At 43.3% G+C, this 17,123-nt stretch overlaps 2 protein-coding genes across 4 annotated transcripts; both read right to left on the reverse strand.

Moving 5' to 3' along the window:
- Nucleotides 1-1,569: 1,569 nt before the first annotated feature.
- On the reverse strand, nucleotides 1,570-3,593 carry LOC119226231 (glycolipid transfer protein-like). Its single transcript, XM_037483913.2, has 5 exons — nucleotides 3,384-3,593; nucleotides 2,958-3,016; nucleotides 2,692-2,825; nucleotides 2,446-2,596; nucleotides 1,570-2,263 (listed from the first exon to the last, which is right to left on the reverse strand). The coding sequence occupies exons 1-5, from the start codon at nucleotides 3,484-3,486 to the stop codon at nucleotides 2,081-2,083; spliced, it is 630 nt and encodes a 209-aa protein (XP_037339810.1). The 5' UTR covers nucleotides 3,487-3,593; the 3' UTR covers nucleotides 1,570-2,080.
- A 67-nt stretch (nucleotides 3,594-3,660) lies between these two features.
- On the reverse strand, nucleotides 3,661-16,581 carry git2b (G protein-coupled receptor kinase interacting ArfGAP 2b). Of its 3 annotated transcripts, none has more exons than XM_037483905.2 (20): nucleotides 16,349-16,581; nucleotides 15,680-15,813; nucleotides 15,448-15,560; nucleotides 14,393-14,498; nucleotides 13,035-13,121; nucleotides 12,799-12,929; nucleotides 11,803-11,897; nucleotides 11,650-11,695; nucleotides 11,070-11,118; nucleotides 10,891-10,963; nucleotides 10,694-10,791; nucleotides 10,466-10,577; nucleotides 9,845-9,996; nucleotides 9,601-9,753; nucleotides 8,054-8,266; nucleotides 7,802-7,897; nucleotides 7,126-7,208; nucleotides 6,373-6,528; nucleotides 5,930-5,993; nucleotides 3,661-5,732 (listed from the first exon to the last, which is right to left on the reverse strand). In XM_037483905.2, the coding sequence occupies exons 1-20, from the start codon at nucleotides 16,398-16,400 to the stop codon at nucleotides 5,523-5,525; spliced, it is 2,223 nt and encodes a 740-aa protein (XP_037339802.2). In that variant the 5' UTR covers nucleotides 16,401-16,581; the 3' UTR covers nucleotides 3,661-5,522. The 3 variants fall into 3 exon arrangements, with proteins under 3 accessions (XP_037339802.2, XP_037339801.2, XP_037339805.2); XM_037483904.2 differs by having other exon boundaries at nucleotides 11,070-11,121; XM_037483908.2 differs by lacking the exon at nucleotides 7,802-7,897 and having other exon boundaries at nucleotides 11,070-11,121; nucleotides 16,349-16,579.
- Between the last annotated feature and the right edge of the window lie 542 nt (nucleotides 16,582-17,123).

Genomic DNA, 17,123 nt, shown 5'->3' on the forward strand with positions numbered 1-17,123 from the left:
ATGAACAGGTGCGCGCTCTCCGTGACGTATGTTGTTGAAATAACTACATTTTGCATTGTATGACCCTAATCCCTCAGCCCTTTTGCCTCTTCTTAATAAGGATTGTCAAGTAAATGGAATTTTCTAAAACTCAGCACACAGTTTGTGTTATTACATATCTTGTCAAACTTGCAGCTGCAAAGATGCGTTTATTGTATTCATGAATGTGCTAGTCGTGGAAAGATGATATTTTTCTGGTTTATTGCAAGGGGATCTAAGGCTTAACCACCTGGCAAGTCTCATTTTATAAAGATCTCTCTTTTCATGAGGGAGCTCATGTATATAATGTGATGTAAATCAGTTCTTTGCTGAAAGATATTGGATTGGTTGCCCTATAAGTGCAAATTTTGTTATCATAGCAAATTACGTTAGTCGCGATGGATGGCCAACGTTAGCCATTGATACTTCAAAATACATGTGTAAATGAATATATATAGGCACTTGCCTTTGCTTATATTACACTTGTATATATAAAAAAATGCATTATTTTCTCTAATTGATCCACAACAACGTTACCCAATACATTATGTAGAAATGGGCTTGCTGGCACCCAGCTATTAAATTGCTAATCTTAGACAGCTGCAAGCCTGCCAGCACATCTTCTTTTGCCTTATTTGTCCTCCTAAATTGGATGCTATAGCAGTAATGTGGTTTCGGTCACCATAGAAATATAAAACGCTCCCATCTCAAGTGGTCCATTACAAAAAAAAAGGTAGATGCTGTGAATAATGGCTTTGGATGCACTTCTGGGAATAAACTGCAATATTCAATTGATGACCTCATTGCATTCAGTTAAAAGGCTGCGGCTTTGTCGTTGAGGCATTGTTGTAAATGATTTTCCCATCTTGAGCCTACTTTGTCCTGTCCTCGCTTGGAGCTTTGCCATCTATCAGTCAGGCCAGACCAGACCAGGCCAGACCAGACCAGACCGCTGTACTGATAGACCTGCAGGATCACAGACAGGCTCCTCTGGCTCAGAGGCGATTAGCTCAGGCTCCTGTGGGAGAGGAACCAGAGCCACTTTGGCGTCTGGGACACTCTGCAGATAAGTCAGTCCGGGCAGAGGAAAAGGTTGATCCAGAGGATTCAGTGACATAAAGAGTGAGGGGTTTTTCTCCTCTTCACTGCAGTGGTGAAAGCTTTACAAGCAATCACCTTCAGGAACATTAAAACATGAATCAACTGCTGTTCGCAAAGACCGGAACTGTGTCTGCATTGCTTATAACGTATAGTTTTTACCATAAAATATTTTATCTAGTAGTTCGAACACAAAATGTGATTAAAAAGAACAGAATTAAGTAAACAGCGCCACCTGGAGTAGAGTCAATGAACTGTAAATCAATAGAGAAGCAACACAAATTCATTCATAGTTTGTAATCCACTCGCTGTAGACAGCCTCTCAATAAGTGTTCACTCACAAAAAGTTGCTACAATCCAAAACGTATTAACAAATGTGCACGTGAGGCGCCTTTTGATGCGATGCTTAGAAGTCTGTTGAGAGAAACAAACAAAACACACCCTGAGACTCGACACGGCCTGAGGACAAACGGGCTCTGCTCGCTTTTACTTTATTGGGAAAATATAATCAAAGATATTTATTGAAAACATTGGGTTTTTTTGTACAGTTAAAACAAGGCACACGTGGATTAATGCACAATGGAAATATGTACTCTTAATTGTTTTTGATTCAGGGTTAACAGTGGAGGAAACTCCAGGGCTCAGGAGCCAGACAACGTCACAACGAGAACAGAAATAGTTTCTTGTGATAACAATGTTCACAGTTGTGTTTTCTTCACTTGATGGGAGAGGTGAAAAGACACCTGCTAATGTCATAAATGAAGCCCCAATCCACAAGATACACAAAATCGTTTTGCACTATATATTAGATCACAAAACATAATCACCTAAAATGTTTGATTTTAAGGCCTGAAAGCCAAATGTACTTTTAGTATATTTAGTAAGATAAAATCAAATAAATATCACGTCAATGAGAAGAAAAAAAAAACCCATCGTATTAAACACCTGAGAGGTTTACCGTGTGTCAAACGGTGTAGTCCAGCTCGGCGTTCAGATGCGTGTACATGTCGTAGATGGCGTCCACAGTGGCCGTGTAATTACCAAGGAACTGTCGCACATTTGCCATGCAGTCCTCCTCTTTTACTTCCTCTCCTTTCGACAGAGCTTTGAGGAAGTTCGATTTGTAAGGAGCTGCATGTAAAGCTACCTGCAACGACAAACAAATACATTTTACCCGATTTAAATTTAAAACAAATGCATAGTTAAATGCAGGGGTACGGCAACAAGGTCAACACCTAAAATATAATACAGTGGCAAATAATGAGGGGTTTCACACAGTCCAAGATACATAGTAACATATTTCAAAAGGAAAGGTGATATTTTCCTTACATTAAAAATCTTTTGAACCACCCAGCCATGGTATTGCTTCAGTGCCTGTTCATATGCTTTGGTGACATTCACCCGAATATGGTTGGGGTTGTTCTCGTCCCTCTCTCCATCTGCCAAACTCTGCAGCAGGATCTGTATGAAACGGAGACCCCTGCAGGAGAAGCCCGGGATGATTTCAAACAGATGAGTGGCTGAAAGTTCAACACAGTGTGACGTCACTCCACAGTGAGATCAGGGAGTGTTCACCTTTTGAGCCACATCAGAGCTAAGGTTGCTCCGACTTTGGGCCATTCTGCCGGATGGGCTTCTCGCTCTGCCTCCACAATGTCCTGCAGGGTGACGTACTTTGCAGGATCCTTCAGATACACCCCACGAATTTTCTGAAATTGCATAATCGGATTGAGTTTAGGTGTACGGGGGGGGGGGGGGCATCATTATTGAAATTACCCCAACAATCTTATTTCAACACAACAGAGCACTAACAGAGGCACGCAAAACGGTCTGTATCTTACCTGTATATTGCCATTCACGTCCGATTTAATGACTGAAAATACGTTTGATCCCAAGCAATCTGGAAGAGGAAAAAAAAGAAAGAAAGGCAATAAAATATGAATGTACTTCCTTACAGGTGCCCAGCTAAGCGTGGAGGATGAATATACCCCCCCCCCCCCCACATACAACCCGCGCGGGGGGTGCAGAAAATGCATACAGTGTCTTGCACAATGGGGCCAATGTGCGCTCAGTTCAATGAGTAAACAAAGAGTTTCTCTATAAGCTGAAGCGCCCCAGCGGTCACCGACACCGAGCAGCTCCGCCGCTACGTGTGAAATGACCACACGCTGCGAACCGCGTCGCCCGAACACGTCAGCGAAGTAGTTCCCGTAACGCCGCGCGATTATAGACGTAAAATATATGGACATATATTTATATACACTCACCGAAAAACGTCGGAATATGCGAGACCGTCTCCAGGAACAACTTGGTGTCTATCGCCTTGTCGGGGGGCAGCTCTTGGAATCGGTGGTCCAGCAGAAGCGACATGGTTCCCGCCGTGCGAACAGCTTTCTGCCGGAGAAGGAACCCGGAACTCGTGCTGCGAACTCGGCCCCCGCCCCGTCGCTGCGGTCCCCGCTCACCCGCAGGTGGGACGGTGCGCGCGGGCGTGTTAAACCCGTTTGTTTGTACACAACTCAAAAACACGAGAACGGAGTCCGGTTGAGGTATGAAGTATGCTTTATTTGAACCTAAGGCAGGGAGGCAGTTGTAGGCTCTACAGGGAATGCAATGCCAAGGTTGAAACCAGAGGTGGAAAGTAACCGAATACGACTAACAGTTCACTTAAGAGTCACTTTTCATAAGGGGTTTTTATGTAGTTGTGTTGGGTACTTGCTCATTTCAAGGAAAAACGTACACTTTGAAATGATAAATAAAACATTTTTTTCATCTATAAGCACACATTGCTTAATACATTTCTGTGAGTAGTTGAGAAAGTAACCTTTACTTGGTCTGTTATGAAGCCCTATGGGAACCAATATTAAATGTAAATGATGTGGAAGGAAATGGGAAATTATCTGAAATGCTTACACAGTTTAAGTACAAAACGTTCTTGAAATTAATGAATTTGAGAGAAAAAAAATGCAAAAGGCTGTGCAACATTACATTGTCACAAAACAGTAGACCATGAGTAAAGTTGTGCTATTATAATATGTACAGACGAGGATTTAAAGGCAGTTAAATACCCGCCCATGATTGCTTGGAGACTATTTTTCAGTCCTTTGACAGCCTGAGAAATCTCACTCATTTAGAACTGGTCACTCACTCAAAGATTGAACTCTACTCCCCTCATGCAGCGTGTTCTTGGTTCTCTTTCCACCCCGGTTGAAACTTATCTGGCTCACAACAACGGGTGACACTTGAGAGCTAAGCTCTACCACAGGTACAGGACCTTAGTGGGCACAGTTAGTTAAACAGCAAACGTAAACCCCAGCCGTACGTTTGTGACCACAGGTAGCATCGAACACACTGGAGTTACAGCACCACACCAAACACTCACTGCCAGCTGAGACGTCCCAAACCTCAGGAGAAAAGTTAGTCTGTGAGGAGCATCATGTTAAACAAAAGCTTATGAAAATAAACATTGATCTGTGTTTTTTAGAGGTATGACATATAGTTTATAAATAGAATAGTATTTTGGGTTATTTTGATAAAGAATTACATGGAATTACATACATCTTATATATTTGCATAATGCTTTTAAAATTGATTCAAAAAGGGATTTCACACAGGGCCATTGAGGCCATTACTGTGACAACAGCGCGCACACACACACACACACACACACTATCAGAAGTATGGTTGTAACATTATAACTGCTGATACTTTCCAAAACAATAAATTTGGCTGCTGGATGGAATGTTTGCACACTCTTGGTACTGCTGGCCTTACATGGAGCTCAATGCACTGAAGAGACTTTCAAAACCACAGTTGCTCACTAAACAAACATTTGAACTCGAAGCAAGTGGTATAACTATGGTTCAAGATTAAAATACTGTCATTGCATCTTAAATATATTTAAAAACGGTTAAAAGGGGAAACTACGCTGAAAGGATGAAAGTTAATCTGCTATGACCTTGGAGGCCAGGTGTCTCGCGGCTTTTGTCCTCCGCGGCACCCCAGACACCCGACCTCAAGAAGCTCAGACGCTGACATCTATGTGGAAAAGCACGATGTGGAAGGCTCAACCTCTTGCTGTTGTCATTCTATACATACACAGTGGATTAGTGCTGGATTTTTGAACAGTTATTTCTTTGTAAGGTAAGTAATCATGACAAAATTCAGTCCTACGGCTTTAACAAGTTCACTCTATATGATGATCAAAAATAATGAGAAAATAAATGATTTTAATCTTCGTTTGTAGGTCGCAGCTTTTAAAAAAATATTTATTCACGGAATGTATCTGAAAGCTTACACTGATCAATAAGGGAAAACAAAAAATAGGGTTAACACTGACTAAATTGAAATGAGCAACTTATTTGATGAATACTTTTGGGCGTATTGGGATTGTCTTCACGGTTTAACTAGTTATTGTTTTCTTTGGTTGTCACAGTAACAAGTTGCTTGGCAGCTTTGGCAATGTCATAGGCGCACTGGATGACCTGCTGAGTGACCAGCTGGATGTCCGACGCGCGAGGGTCGTGCTCCGCGGCCTTCTGGCACTCTCCGTGGAGCCGGCCGGCACTGGAGGTCAGCAGGCACAGAGCGCCTCGCACCGTCTCCGAGGACGGCCTCTGTGAGGAGAAGGAGGGAGGATGGAGACTCAGCAAAGGCTCGACACGACCACCTCCGTAAATAAACCCTCATTGGGGTCAAGGGCCTTTGTGTGAGTGTGTGTGTGTGTGTGGGGGCGGTCATAAAACCAAGGTATCCAATTTCAGACATCCACTTTGGTTTCAAGCAAACAACAAATCCCTTGATTGCACCTTACCTTGGGGAACAGGGCGGCCATCTCGGTCACAGCCATGCAGATCTTTTCTGAGCACGGCAGGAAGCTGCATGAGGGAGAAGGAAAAAGGCTGAATGGGTGATCACTCACTCCTGGGCCATGTATAGAAACATCAATACATCGTGAGAAGAGGCATTTGCCAACAGTAAACACCATTCATGATTTGAATACCGGAAACTGCAGGTTTTCTTCCAATATGAAATGTCGTATTCCGCCGCATGGCCCAATAACACATTTTTTAGCAGTTGGGTGAGGTCACCAGCTGGGGGTTTTGCCATAACTTGGTTGATCAAAAAGCAGCTCGCGAGCAGAAAAAGTGTGGCCACCCCTGGTCTAAAATATGGACCTGGTCTCTGGGAGAATAAGTGAGAAATGGAAGTCGAAAGGTTTGATACTTCGCGCTCATAATATCAATCACAAGGTACCTCTCATGTTTGGTCTCCTGGGCGGCCCTCAGAAGCTCCTGTATGTTCTTGGTGATTTGCTCCGTCTTACAGATGACGTCCTCTGTGCATGGCAGGGTGGCGTCTGCCTCTCCCTCCTCCCCTGGCTCCACTGCTTCAGAGGCTGGAAGTGGGCCGCTGTAAATGAAAAGGCAAAAATATTTTACCACTATTTGACAACTCATACAGACACAGGTTTATGTACTTAGAAAATACAGATTATACTATTGGGTTTTGAAGTGTGAATTAAGCAAAAATAACTATATTGTGTAAAAAAAAATAGAAATGGAGTCTTTAATTTGCTATTGCAAAAAAGCAGCACTGATAAGGGCTGGGCATTATGGGGATTTACTTGAGACAGGTGCAAGTTAGATATTAGTTGATATGCGAACTTGGTCCTACTCCCTAGACTCTTCCTAAACATCCGTCAGAACTAATGTTAGTCAAGCTTCCTCCTCTTGTCATCACCTTCAGCATCAGAAACAAAGAAAAACGTTAACCTTTTTAAATGCATTTCTTCCTCCATTGAGTGAATACTTTGTGCAACACGAAGTATGAATTTAAAGAAACAATTGTTTATTCTTTAGACATTATTAAATGTGAGAAAAAATGAACTGACAGTTTCTTTGGGCTGTATGATTGGTGAAAACATAAAAGCAACAATTAGATATCGAGTGTTGCAATCAGTGCCATCTCTGCAACAGGTGGGTACAAAGTGTACACAAATGTCCTCACCCAGTGTCCTCCAGTTCGGAGTGGTTTGGCGTGGTGTCGTAATCGCTCTCCAGCATCATACTGTGAGCTTCCAGACTGCAGCCCTAAAGAGACATCAGCCAATTACAGTCAGTCAAATACAGCATATATTGGGTTTGGCTAGAACACACACGTTGTTACCACAGCAACTGTCTGCACATACAAATCAGAATCATGCATTTCCGACAGTTCATACCATCAGACATTTGGTTTGGAAGCAGATGAAGAGGAAGAGACAACCAGGCCATCGTGGTGTAACGGCCTGCACTGCAGTGGATGCGATTAGTAGCGTATGAAGTCCTGATGTAAACTTTGGGTGCACTTATCAGCGAGCTAGGATTAACCAGCACTCTGCGATTAGCCAGGTCATCTATCTTTCAGGGATATTGGACTCCGCCATCTAATCATTCAAAAAACAGCCACCATCACTTCTTATGTGTCCTTTGAGCCAAAGCAGCTCTGTAGCCGTTCAGACAACCGAAGCAGAGGCACTGTTGTGCATGCAGGAAGGCAGGCAATCCTCGATAAATAAAGCAGTTTACAAAAGACACAGGTCAGGAGAGAAGAGACTGCGAAGGTGAAGCAGGGGGACAGTTTTCACCGCCCCCCGGGGTCTGCGTCTGAACCGAGGGCGGGGTGGGGGGCTTCTGTACTTAACCCTTCGAGACCGCTCATCCCACGACCAGGACAGGGAAGAGGAAGAGGGGAAGGTAGGGAGGGAGGACGCAGCCGTCCCCAAAGGACCCCTCCCAATCTAGAAAGTGGGGTCAAACCAAGTTCAGCATACTCTATTGAGATGCAATCAATCAATGAAATCAATGGGGGGAAAAAAAAGCCAGTCCCAAGCCAGGCACCATTTCTTTGTTACTTGATGACAATCCAGCTAGAACGTCGGCGGCGCCGTGCTTACATTGGTCGGGATGGGTTGTAAAACGACCCCGCCGTCGCGCCGACACGCCGCTTCGACCCGGTGGGGGTGTGGCCTTGGGGACGAGCCTGTCTCGTACATGGACATGGCGCGGCCTCCGCGGGGCGGCTGTCGACCGAAGGGCCCCCGGAGGGGTTGCTGTCCGCCGGGGGGTTGCCATCGCAGCGTTGTATTTTCAGTCTGCAGGGAGTTCAGCTGCAGAGAACAAAACGGCTGTCAAGTCAACTATAGGGTGGTCGGGGGGGTTCCGAGAGACATCAATAATAGAGTAGTTGCGCCTCTGGAAGAAGTGCAGCTCCTGTAGGTGGAGTTCTTATCACCTTTTGTTTTGGGTTTCTCTCACAAGGAAAGGTTTGATTCTTTGCTGACAGCCACCTCTGAAAGTGAACCCTTGAGAGACTGCTGCACATGGGGGTTGCACTTATTTACACCAGCAACACTCGGAAACAAAGCAAAGCATTGGGGGAACAATATTGGTTCTGTTTACAGTCAACAGTTACGGCCCATAGTGTGTGACTTATGTCGTCAAGAGAGCAGTGCGTTGTGATGGCACCGTCTCTCAGCCAGACGAAGAGAGAATTATATTTGGCTCTGGAGAGTTTGGGTGGCAGGAAGAAAGCCAAATCAAATGCTGCCTTCTCCCATAATGGATCCATAGATCATCAAGCTTGTTTTTTATATTAACAATATATTTTCTCAGGTCCCTAAGATAAAAAGTTGGAAACATTAGGTGCTCAGGTATTGAAGTGCCTATTAGCTGCAACTAAACAACTAATGCAAACAAAGATCAGATCTTTGAAGTTTTAATCTGTAGTTTGAAAAAAAATAAAGTATAAATACATTCAAAGCAGAAGGCAGAAAAGGAACTGTAAATGTGAAAAATAAGTCTTTCCAAAACAAAATAATGAATTTAGTGGAAATATATTTTGTGAAAAGTGAAAATGTTGCCAGGCTTTGTGTGTTTCTCTGAATAACCAGGATGCGGTTTCCAGAAATCTTTACCTAGAAGGATTTCCATAAAAACCCTAAACAGGACTTTATTGAATTTAACTGGACCAAAATGTATTGACACTGGTTTTGTGTTGCCTGTGCTTACTACGTGCTTTGTGGAGGCGTCGCAGATCTAATTGAATGATTGTTTTGTAATGCTGAGTATACCATTGTTGATTATTACTTGATATATTCAACTTCTGAATCCCCCCTCTGGTTTAGACTACAAAGAACTAGGACACCAGATCATGTATTGCCGTTTCATCGGGCAGCAACGCAGAGGAAGTCCAAAGATGACTCATAACAGAAACGTAACCACATCCACTCATCTACTCAAAATCTAGTCTTTTATGCAACTACATATTGATATCCATTATTCATACAGAGTTCTGAGAAGAGAAGACGTTATGTCTGAAACCATTAGAGGATCTAGTCTAGAGCAGACTCAAATTTAAAACTAAATGTTTTTGATCAACAAATCCTGAATGTTGCATTTGGTGCACATCATCCGCAGTACGAATCCCGCGCCGTTTACACACCTTGCTCTGCATGCTGCGCAGCTCGTCGCTGAGGTGACAGTTGACTTTAAGGAGCTGTTGAATTTTGGCCTCTGAGGCGTTGAGGGCGCTCTTCACCTCCAGGAATTCCTGTACTGTGATTGGTCCATCGGAGAGGTCAGATGACTCAGAACTCTGGGGAAGAACATGTCACGCGGGGGAGGCATTAGATCCGTTAGAAAACATGAAGCGGAAGACTTTCTAGTTTATATCTCAAGTCATTAACCTTGGTCCTTCTATCATTGCAGATGTCCCCACAGGTGGCCTCCTGCACCGGGTCCTCGTCAGATGCCACACTGTCGTAATCGGGCTGGTCATTGTCCTGGCTTTCACTGTTATGGCAACTGTCTATTCCCTGAAGGATCAGCTCCACACTTTCTGCCGGCACATCGGCAGGAGGAAAAAAAGCATTAGAGATCAAACAAGCCCTGCCGGCTACAGGCTGCTGGATATGGCAAATAGCTTATTTGCATATTTCAATTTGACTGAAAACTCAAAAATCTGCACTAGCTCGCAATCAAAAAGTGTGGGATGTTATCTGCTATCATTACAGAATCTTTCATTAATAAATCCGTATTTTGGTACCTATCTGTACAATTAAATGTGGTCTACATTCCAGTTGTGACCTACAGAGCTGAACCATATGGTCAACATTTATATGCAAAATTCCACACTGGCCTCCTGAACCTTGCAACAACCAATTCAAGCTGTCTTCAAAGTTTATTCTCAGTATTGTCTTTGGTGTTAATGCTAATGAACACATTTCACATAAAAAATGAATAAAACAAAGTATATTATCAAGGTAAATCAGATCTGCTCAAAACAAAAACAGAAGTATACTCGGTACCTTTGGGACTGTCGCAGGAATTACCCCACTGCCGCCGTTTAGCATCAGTCAGAATATCAATAACCAGGGTGGCAAACTCATGAGCACTAAACCTTGCCAATTTTTGACGACCCTGTGGGCATAAATGGATCAAAACATATAAAAGGACAAACATATGGCATCAATGTTGAGTCCACTATCTAAACAACAAGTTAAAGTTGAGATGCGGGTGCTGGTCCGATCACTCGCCTGGTTTCTGGTGGAGGAATATTCTGGATTGACGGGCAGAAAAGGCACAACTGTGGTGTCCGTTACCAGAGTGCTGTGGTTCTGCGTAACCAACCACACTGAAAACAATTTAAAGACATAAATATAAGATCTAAATCAAAATGTAGGCATAAACAGAATTATTTGTTTGCATAACTTTAAGATTCTTGAAATTTCACCTGCGTCTGTTTCTCTTCTGTCCACTTCATCGTAAACATCCATGGCGAGTTCTTCAAACTGATGGTTACTTAGCTGGGGAAAAAAATAACTCAGAATTTCCTTCACTTTTCAAATACCGGATTAAAAAATAAATACATCGGACTCTCAGAACCTTGAATCACGTGTAAAAATGTCTCACCGACTGGAGCTTCTTCTTTGCAGCTTTTGCAAACTCTGACAAATCCAAGCTGCTGAGAGCAAACACAATGAATCCATCATTTCCCCGGCATCAAGGTTCCACACCAACAAAGAGAGGAAACGATGGCAAAACATACTTACTTATTTCTTATCCATCAAAAGAATGCAGCGTTGGATATGATAAGCATAAGATTGTAATTATTTTAAGTACAACAAATAGCATGGACAGGTAGCTAGCTAGGAGTCAGTCGGAGCTTACTGTACCACCATTTGTCTTACTGTGTATTAAAAGATCTGCAAAACAAGGAGGTGCGAAACAAAATCCAAATATGACTTCAACTAGAACTGCCACCTTAAACTAGTCGAGTCTTAGTTCACTTCAATCTCTAAATGTCAACGTTATACATAAGAATTCTCTAGTTATGAGTCAGAAAGTGTTGTGAAAGGTCACAGTATCTTTTGATCACCCAAAATCTAAATGAGTTCAACCGGATGCAAATAGGAGAGATTCCCTCCAAGCTTCCCTGATGTTTCGTGTTTACAAGAGTGTACAAAGACGGGCAGATGAAAATATCTGTTACCTGTCTGCCATCTGTGGAATAATGAAGTGTTGTCCGTTTTTGTGATCTACAACAAAACAAGAGTAAGAGTAAACAACTGCAACAGATTAAAACATTTTTTTAAACACACACACATCAGCTCTACAATGCCACTCAGCAGCTATCCTTCCTTACCTGGTCTTCTACCACAAAGGTAAAATGTTAAGCGGTCAGTGAGCTCATATTGGATCTCCACCAGCCTCTCTGCCAGATCCTGATGGCCGGCTTCTCTGCACACATTAGGAACAAACGGTCACGATTGAGGAATAGGCCTCTGTTCAGGCTACAGGGTGCTTCAGGTCTGATCCCTTTAAATGAGCCGGGTCAGAAATGAGAATAGAGCTGGAGCAGGTGCGTGGCTGTTGCCTGGGACTGACGAGTCATCGTGTTAGACACCACCAAGCCTCTGCTAAATCAGTAACACTAAACAAATATCTTTTTTTTTTTTTATGTCCAGGTCTTGGTTCCAACTTTTCAGAAACTAGTTGAGCTAATTCGGTGGGAAAACGAATGATTCGTTCCGTCCTCCTTTGCCTTGTCTGGTCGGGCTCGTATTGAATTTCTCAGGCCGACGGGCTGCCACTGGCTCACAGTGCAATGCTCATTGTTGTGCATAGCACGCAGAATACTTCTGCTCCCGGGGTAACTGGGCGTTTTCTAGCAGCTTTTTTTAACCTTCTGTTACTTCCCTTTTCAGTCAGAATATACATCATTTCCTCACAGCATTGAAATATATTAATAGTATGTCTGCTATGCGCGCAGTTGTTTTTTCCTCTGGACAGTACAACAGTGTTCAACCTGCAAAGGATGTGTATCGTTTCCTGCCACTCGTGAGCTGGGCTGTGTCTGTTCAGGCGATGCCTGCAGCCACACTTAAGGTTAGTCATGCGAACAGTAATGTAATGTTTTCTACATAACCTCACAGAGAGATTTAAATACAGTCTTCAAGCCCATAAGATCTATAATGCTGCACCTCTAAAAGAACATGGTGTTCTTAACTTGACACAGTGTTGGTCTTAATTGCCTACTAACCACTGCTTATACCTGGTCAACAAATCTAGTAGAACCAAATAAAAATGATAAAATGATTCCTGATCAGCAGAATTAATAACATGGCCCGTTTTTTTTCACCTTGCATAATCAATGGGGGTCTTTCCACTGGAGTCCAGGGCCCCGGGATCAGCTCCATAAACCGCCAACAGTTCAGCTTGTAACATTTGGCCTGCTTTTGCTGCTATGTGTAGTGGAGTGTTCCCTTTCTCCTGCAGTCCCAAAAAAACAACACAATGATAACGCGTCAGCATTATGTCACCGTTAACAATGCAACCTCACAAAATATGTTTTTTTGCTTATTCCTGGACACCCACTGGATGGAAGAAGTTGGCCTGTGCTCCCAGAGATAAGAGTCGTAGGCAGGTCTCTAGATTTCCAGTCCGAACACTGGAGTGGAGTTGCTGAAAGGAGAACAACAAGTAGTTTGATTGGATCATACATAACAGATCTGATAGTAACTCTCTCCTGGCAGGTCTCGCCATTCAACGCCTGCAGCTCATCCAGAATGCAGCAGCGCGACTGGTCTTTAACCTTCCTAAATTCTACCACACTACTCCACTCCTCTGCTCTCTTAACTGGTTACCAGTAGCTGCCCGCATCCAGTTCAAAACAGTGGCGCTCACGTACCATGCTGTGAATGGATCGGGTCCAGTCTACATCCAGGACATGGTCAAACCCTCCATCCCAACCCGCACACTCCGCTCTGCAAAGCTGCTTGTTCCTCCCTCACTGAGAGTAAAACACTCGACAAGATCGCGACTCTTTGCTGTCCTCGCTCTGAAATGGTGGAACGAGCTCTCTGATGACATCAGGACCGCAGAGAGCCTTCACATCTTGCGACGCAAACTAAAGACACACCTCTTCAGACTACAAATCGGCTAAAAACACTAACATATTGTAGCGCTTAAATTATACGTGTGATGGCTCTTATTTATAGCAAGTTGTTGTAAATCGGCTTATTTAATGAAATTGCACTTTGTTGTTTCCTGTTCTTTTGAGTTTGTATCCTCATGGTTGAAATGCACTTATTGTTGCTTTGGCCAAAAGCGTCAGCTAAATGACATGTAATGTAATGATAGACCCGCCCAGAAAAGGGTGACAGATGAGATTTCCTTGCTGGAAAAAAAGAAGTTTGATGATTGCAAGTATGGGGTTTTTATATATATATATATATATACAGTATATATCGTAAAAGGTGCACTGACAACATGTCTTCTGTGCCTACAACGTTATGCATTTCTCTCTTAGTCAAGCATGAATGATTATTGAAATGACCATTATTACTATGTTTATAATCCAGAGCTAAAATCTAAGAAAAGACATATTATCATATATGACAAAGCCCTAGCACGACCATTAGATGAAAATATGAGTGGCAGTATGCCTCATCAACAGTGAATCTATCAATTAGTAGATCTAACCCGCTCTGAAATTTATAGGAAGTTGTCACATATGGGGTTTAAAACAACAAGAAGATATATTATGCAATGGTAAAGCAAGTCACTGGAAAATGTGCCAATGTTGTGGCTTTATTTTACCATGACAATAACAGTTAGGCTCCAGAAACTTAAATGCCTGGGACGATGTTGGGTTATTGTTACATATAAAAGTGATGGAAAATGAGGAATGTAGAGAAGTCAACGTGGAATTAAAAAATAGAGCCATTTCTTACCTTGCTGAGGTCTTTTGCGGTAACACTGTCATCCTCCCGACAAGGCATCCGATGGACGTACACCAGCATCTGATATTTGGCCTTGATGAACTCTGTCTTGTTGGGACTGGAAACAACAAGACTTGCTCACATCTAAAACCAGGAAAACTGACGTTCTCAGCTGTTTTTTGACAATGTGAAAAACATCAATGAGAGACATTGGAATTGGGGATCTCCTGGTGTCTAACGTTGAAATCAAACAAAACCTCTCCCTTTGAACAAATACATTCTGTGTATATATTTATCTGTTGATCTCGGTAAAGACAAATGGGAGGGTCTGACTCTAGCAAATTACACAACTCTGCCCCAATAGTTCAATCAGAAACTACACTCCCCTGCGAAGGGGACTTGTCTTTTTAAACCTGCAACTATCCTTCAAGTGCTAAATTTAGGTCAGACGTCTCAACTGTCGAAACACAGCTTTATTTCCTGAGTCACTGAAAAAGGCTCTTATAGCTCTGTGAAAAAGTTCCTGCGATGGAAACCCCCCCCCCAATAGAAAAGCCTGGGTCTTGAATCCTCTGTTAGCTGCCTCCATTTGGTGCAGTCCGTACTCTGTTTTCTGTCTGCAGATTGGATGCGTTTACTCCCAGTGTGACGGTCGGGTTCAGCGTGGCTGTGTTTACATGCGGCCGACTGTTTATCTTCACTGCACTAGCCACACCAGACCGACCCAAGTGTTTATACCAGGCAGTGGATGACTACATCACATCAGGGTTTTTTTTCAGTACATACTGTTTGTTTGAAAAGGCATTTTGGAAAAACTAAATGTGTTTGTTGATTGTTTGTTTAAGTAAAAAGCGTTGGCTATAGCATTTACTGAACATTCATTGGGTGGTGTGTTTCCCATCTGCATGTGACCAAGTCCCTTCATTCCTTAAAGTTACTTGAGAATGACTGGCCACGAGTCGTGTTCATCATGGTACAAAGGGCCAATTCTGCATGCTCACTGACCTTAACCGCGAAAACCAATAACGCCAATAGAGCTTCATATCAAGGCGCACACGAGCACTTACTGAACTCTGTCCTGAGGGTTGGCTTTGCGTCTCCCCCCCATTGACGAAGAAGGGTCCAGGAGGCTATGCTCCCATATGGAATTAGCTCCATTGCCATACAGCGTCTGCACCATCTGAAACGGGGAAGACAAACCCCTCCATTCACGTTCACATCGTCTACTATCACAGTTGTGAAACATATCGATTCTCCACACGTGTTGGGGCTATTTGGGAGGTGCGGCTGTCTCCTCACCTGTAACTGGCAGGATGGCCATGGAGAATGCCTCAGGTGCCGGACCTGAGAGCTGTGTCGCCCCAGACCTCGATGGATGCTGCAGCACTCATCGCAGATCAGCACCCCCCTGTTGACGGAGGCCCAGCGTGGCTCTGGAATAAGATTTAAACGAGAAGGGTGGGGGTGGGGGGGCAGTTATCTCAATTCGTTCATTTTAACCACACGAGGATATTCACCCAGCAACGTCCAAAAGACCTCAGCTGCTTCCTAGTTCCATCGTCACATCCCCCCCCCCCAAAAAAAGTAAATCACAAATGCAAACCAGGCGTGCGGGTTTGTTGCGCGACAACATTTTAGCTAGCAAAAATTAAGTCTCAGCGCGCGAGCCAGGCAAATTAACAAGCTAATGATTCGAGGGCGAATCGAGCGAAGCGTTAAGACGCAGACAAGCTGACGTGATTAACGCCGCACAGACTAAACACAGACACGACACGTTTAATAAACAGGGTTCCCACGGGACGGCGGGGAACCGTATAGCCTCAAACCAGGTCCTGACAAACACCCCGTGTAGCTCGTCGCTTTTTGTCGGCGTTGACTGGCGGCTTAGCTGACTGGACGTAACGTTACGTTGTAGTGAGGGCTAGCGGGTTAGCTAGGCAGCTAAAGCTAGCTCGTCTGACATCATACCCGGGGCACTGCAATCAGCGCAGACCTCTCTGCTCCGCACTCGCTTTGACATCCCTTTTTAGAAGTCCCGAGGCTCCAGGAAAGACAAATATTTCCAAGATACTTTACGGCACAGCTTGACGGGTATATTTTTTTTAAAACGGGATTGCCCGCCCTGGTAGATTGCATTCACCGACTCGGGCAAAGCAACTGGGCTCGTCTGCCCCCCTACTGTTGAACAAAGCAGTGCCGTGTTCCAACACTCAGACGCCCTCCTCTGTGCCTCCTTGTCCACTTCCGTCCTTGTTTCCTTGACGTCCATCCTATGAAACTATATCGTCGAACCAACTCACAAATAGATATAGCCTATTTGCTAAGTGTATTGTGAAGCGTAGGTTACTGTATGTGGATGAAGTCTAAGTAGAAAAATTAATTCACAAAGTTCGCTTTTACATACTGTGTTAGTTTTAAACTGTTAATGTGCTTTTAATTTCACTAGTCAGTCCTAGTCAATGATTGTTCTGGGGTAGGTAACATACTAATATTATGGAAATATCAGACAGAGAGTAGAAATGTGTTAGAGTTTAAGAAGTATTCTAATCCTTTACATTAGCAAATGTATATTCAGCAAACTTGTTGTTTGTTGTATGTATGTTGTATCTCATATATGTTGGCTTTCTATATCAAATATTTTCATTATTAAGATGAAGTTATTTAATTTGTCTGATTAATTTTTCTTAGCTGGCATGATCAAAAAACGACCTTCCAGTTTGGTTATTGAATCAATCAATAATAA

Source organism: Pungitius pungitius, chromosome 18, assembly GCF_949316345.1.
Source record: "Pungitius pungitius chromosome 18, fPunPun2.1, whole genome shotgun sequence".
NCBI lineage: Eukaryota > Metazoa > Chordata > Actinopteri > Perciformes > Gasterosteidae > Pungitius > Pungitius pungitius.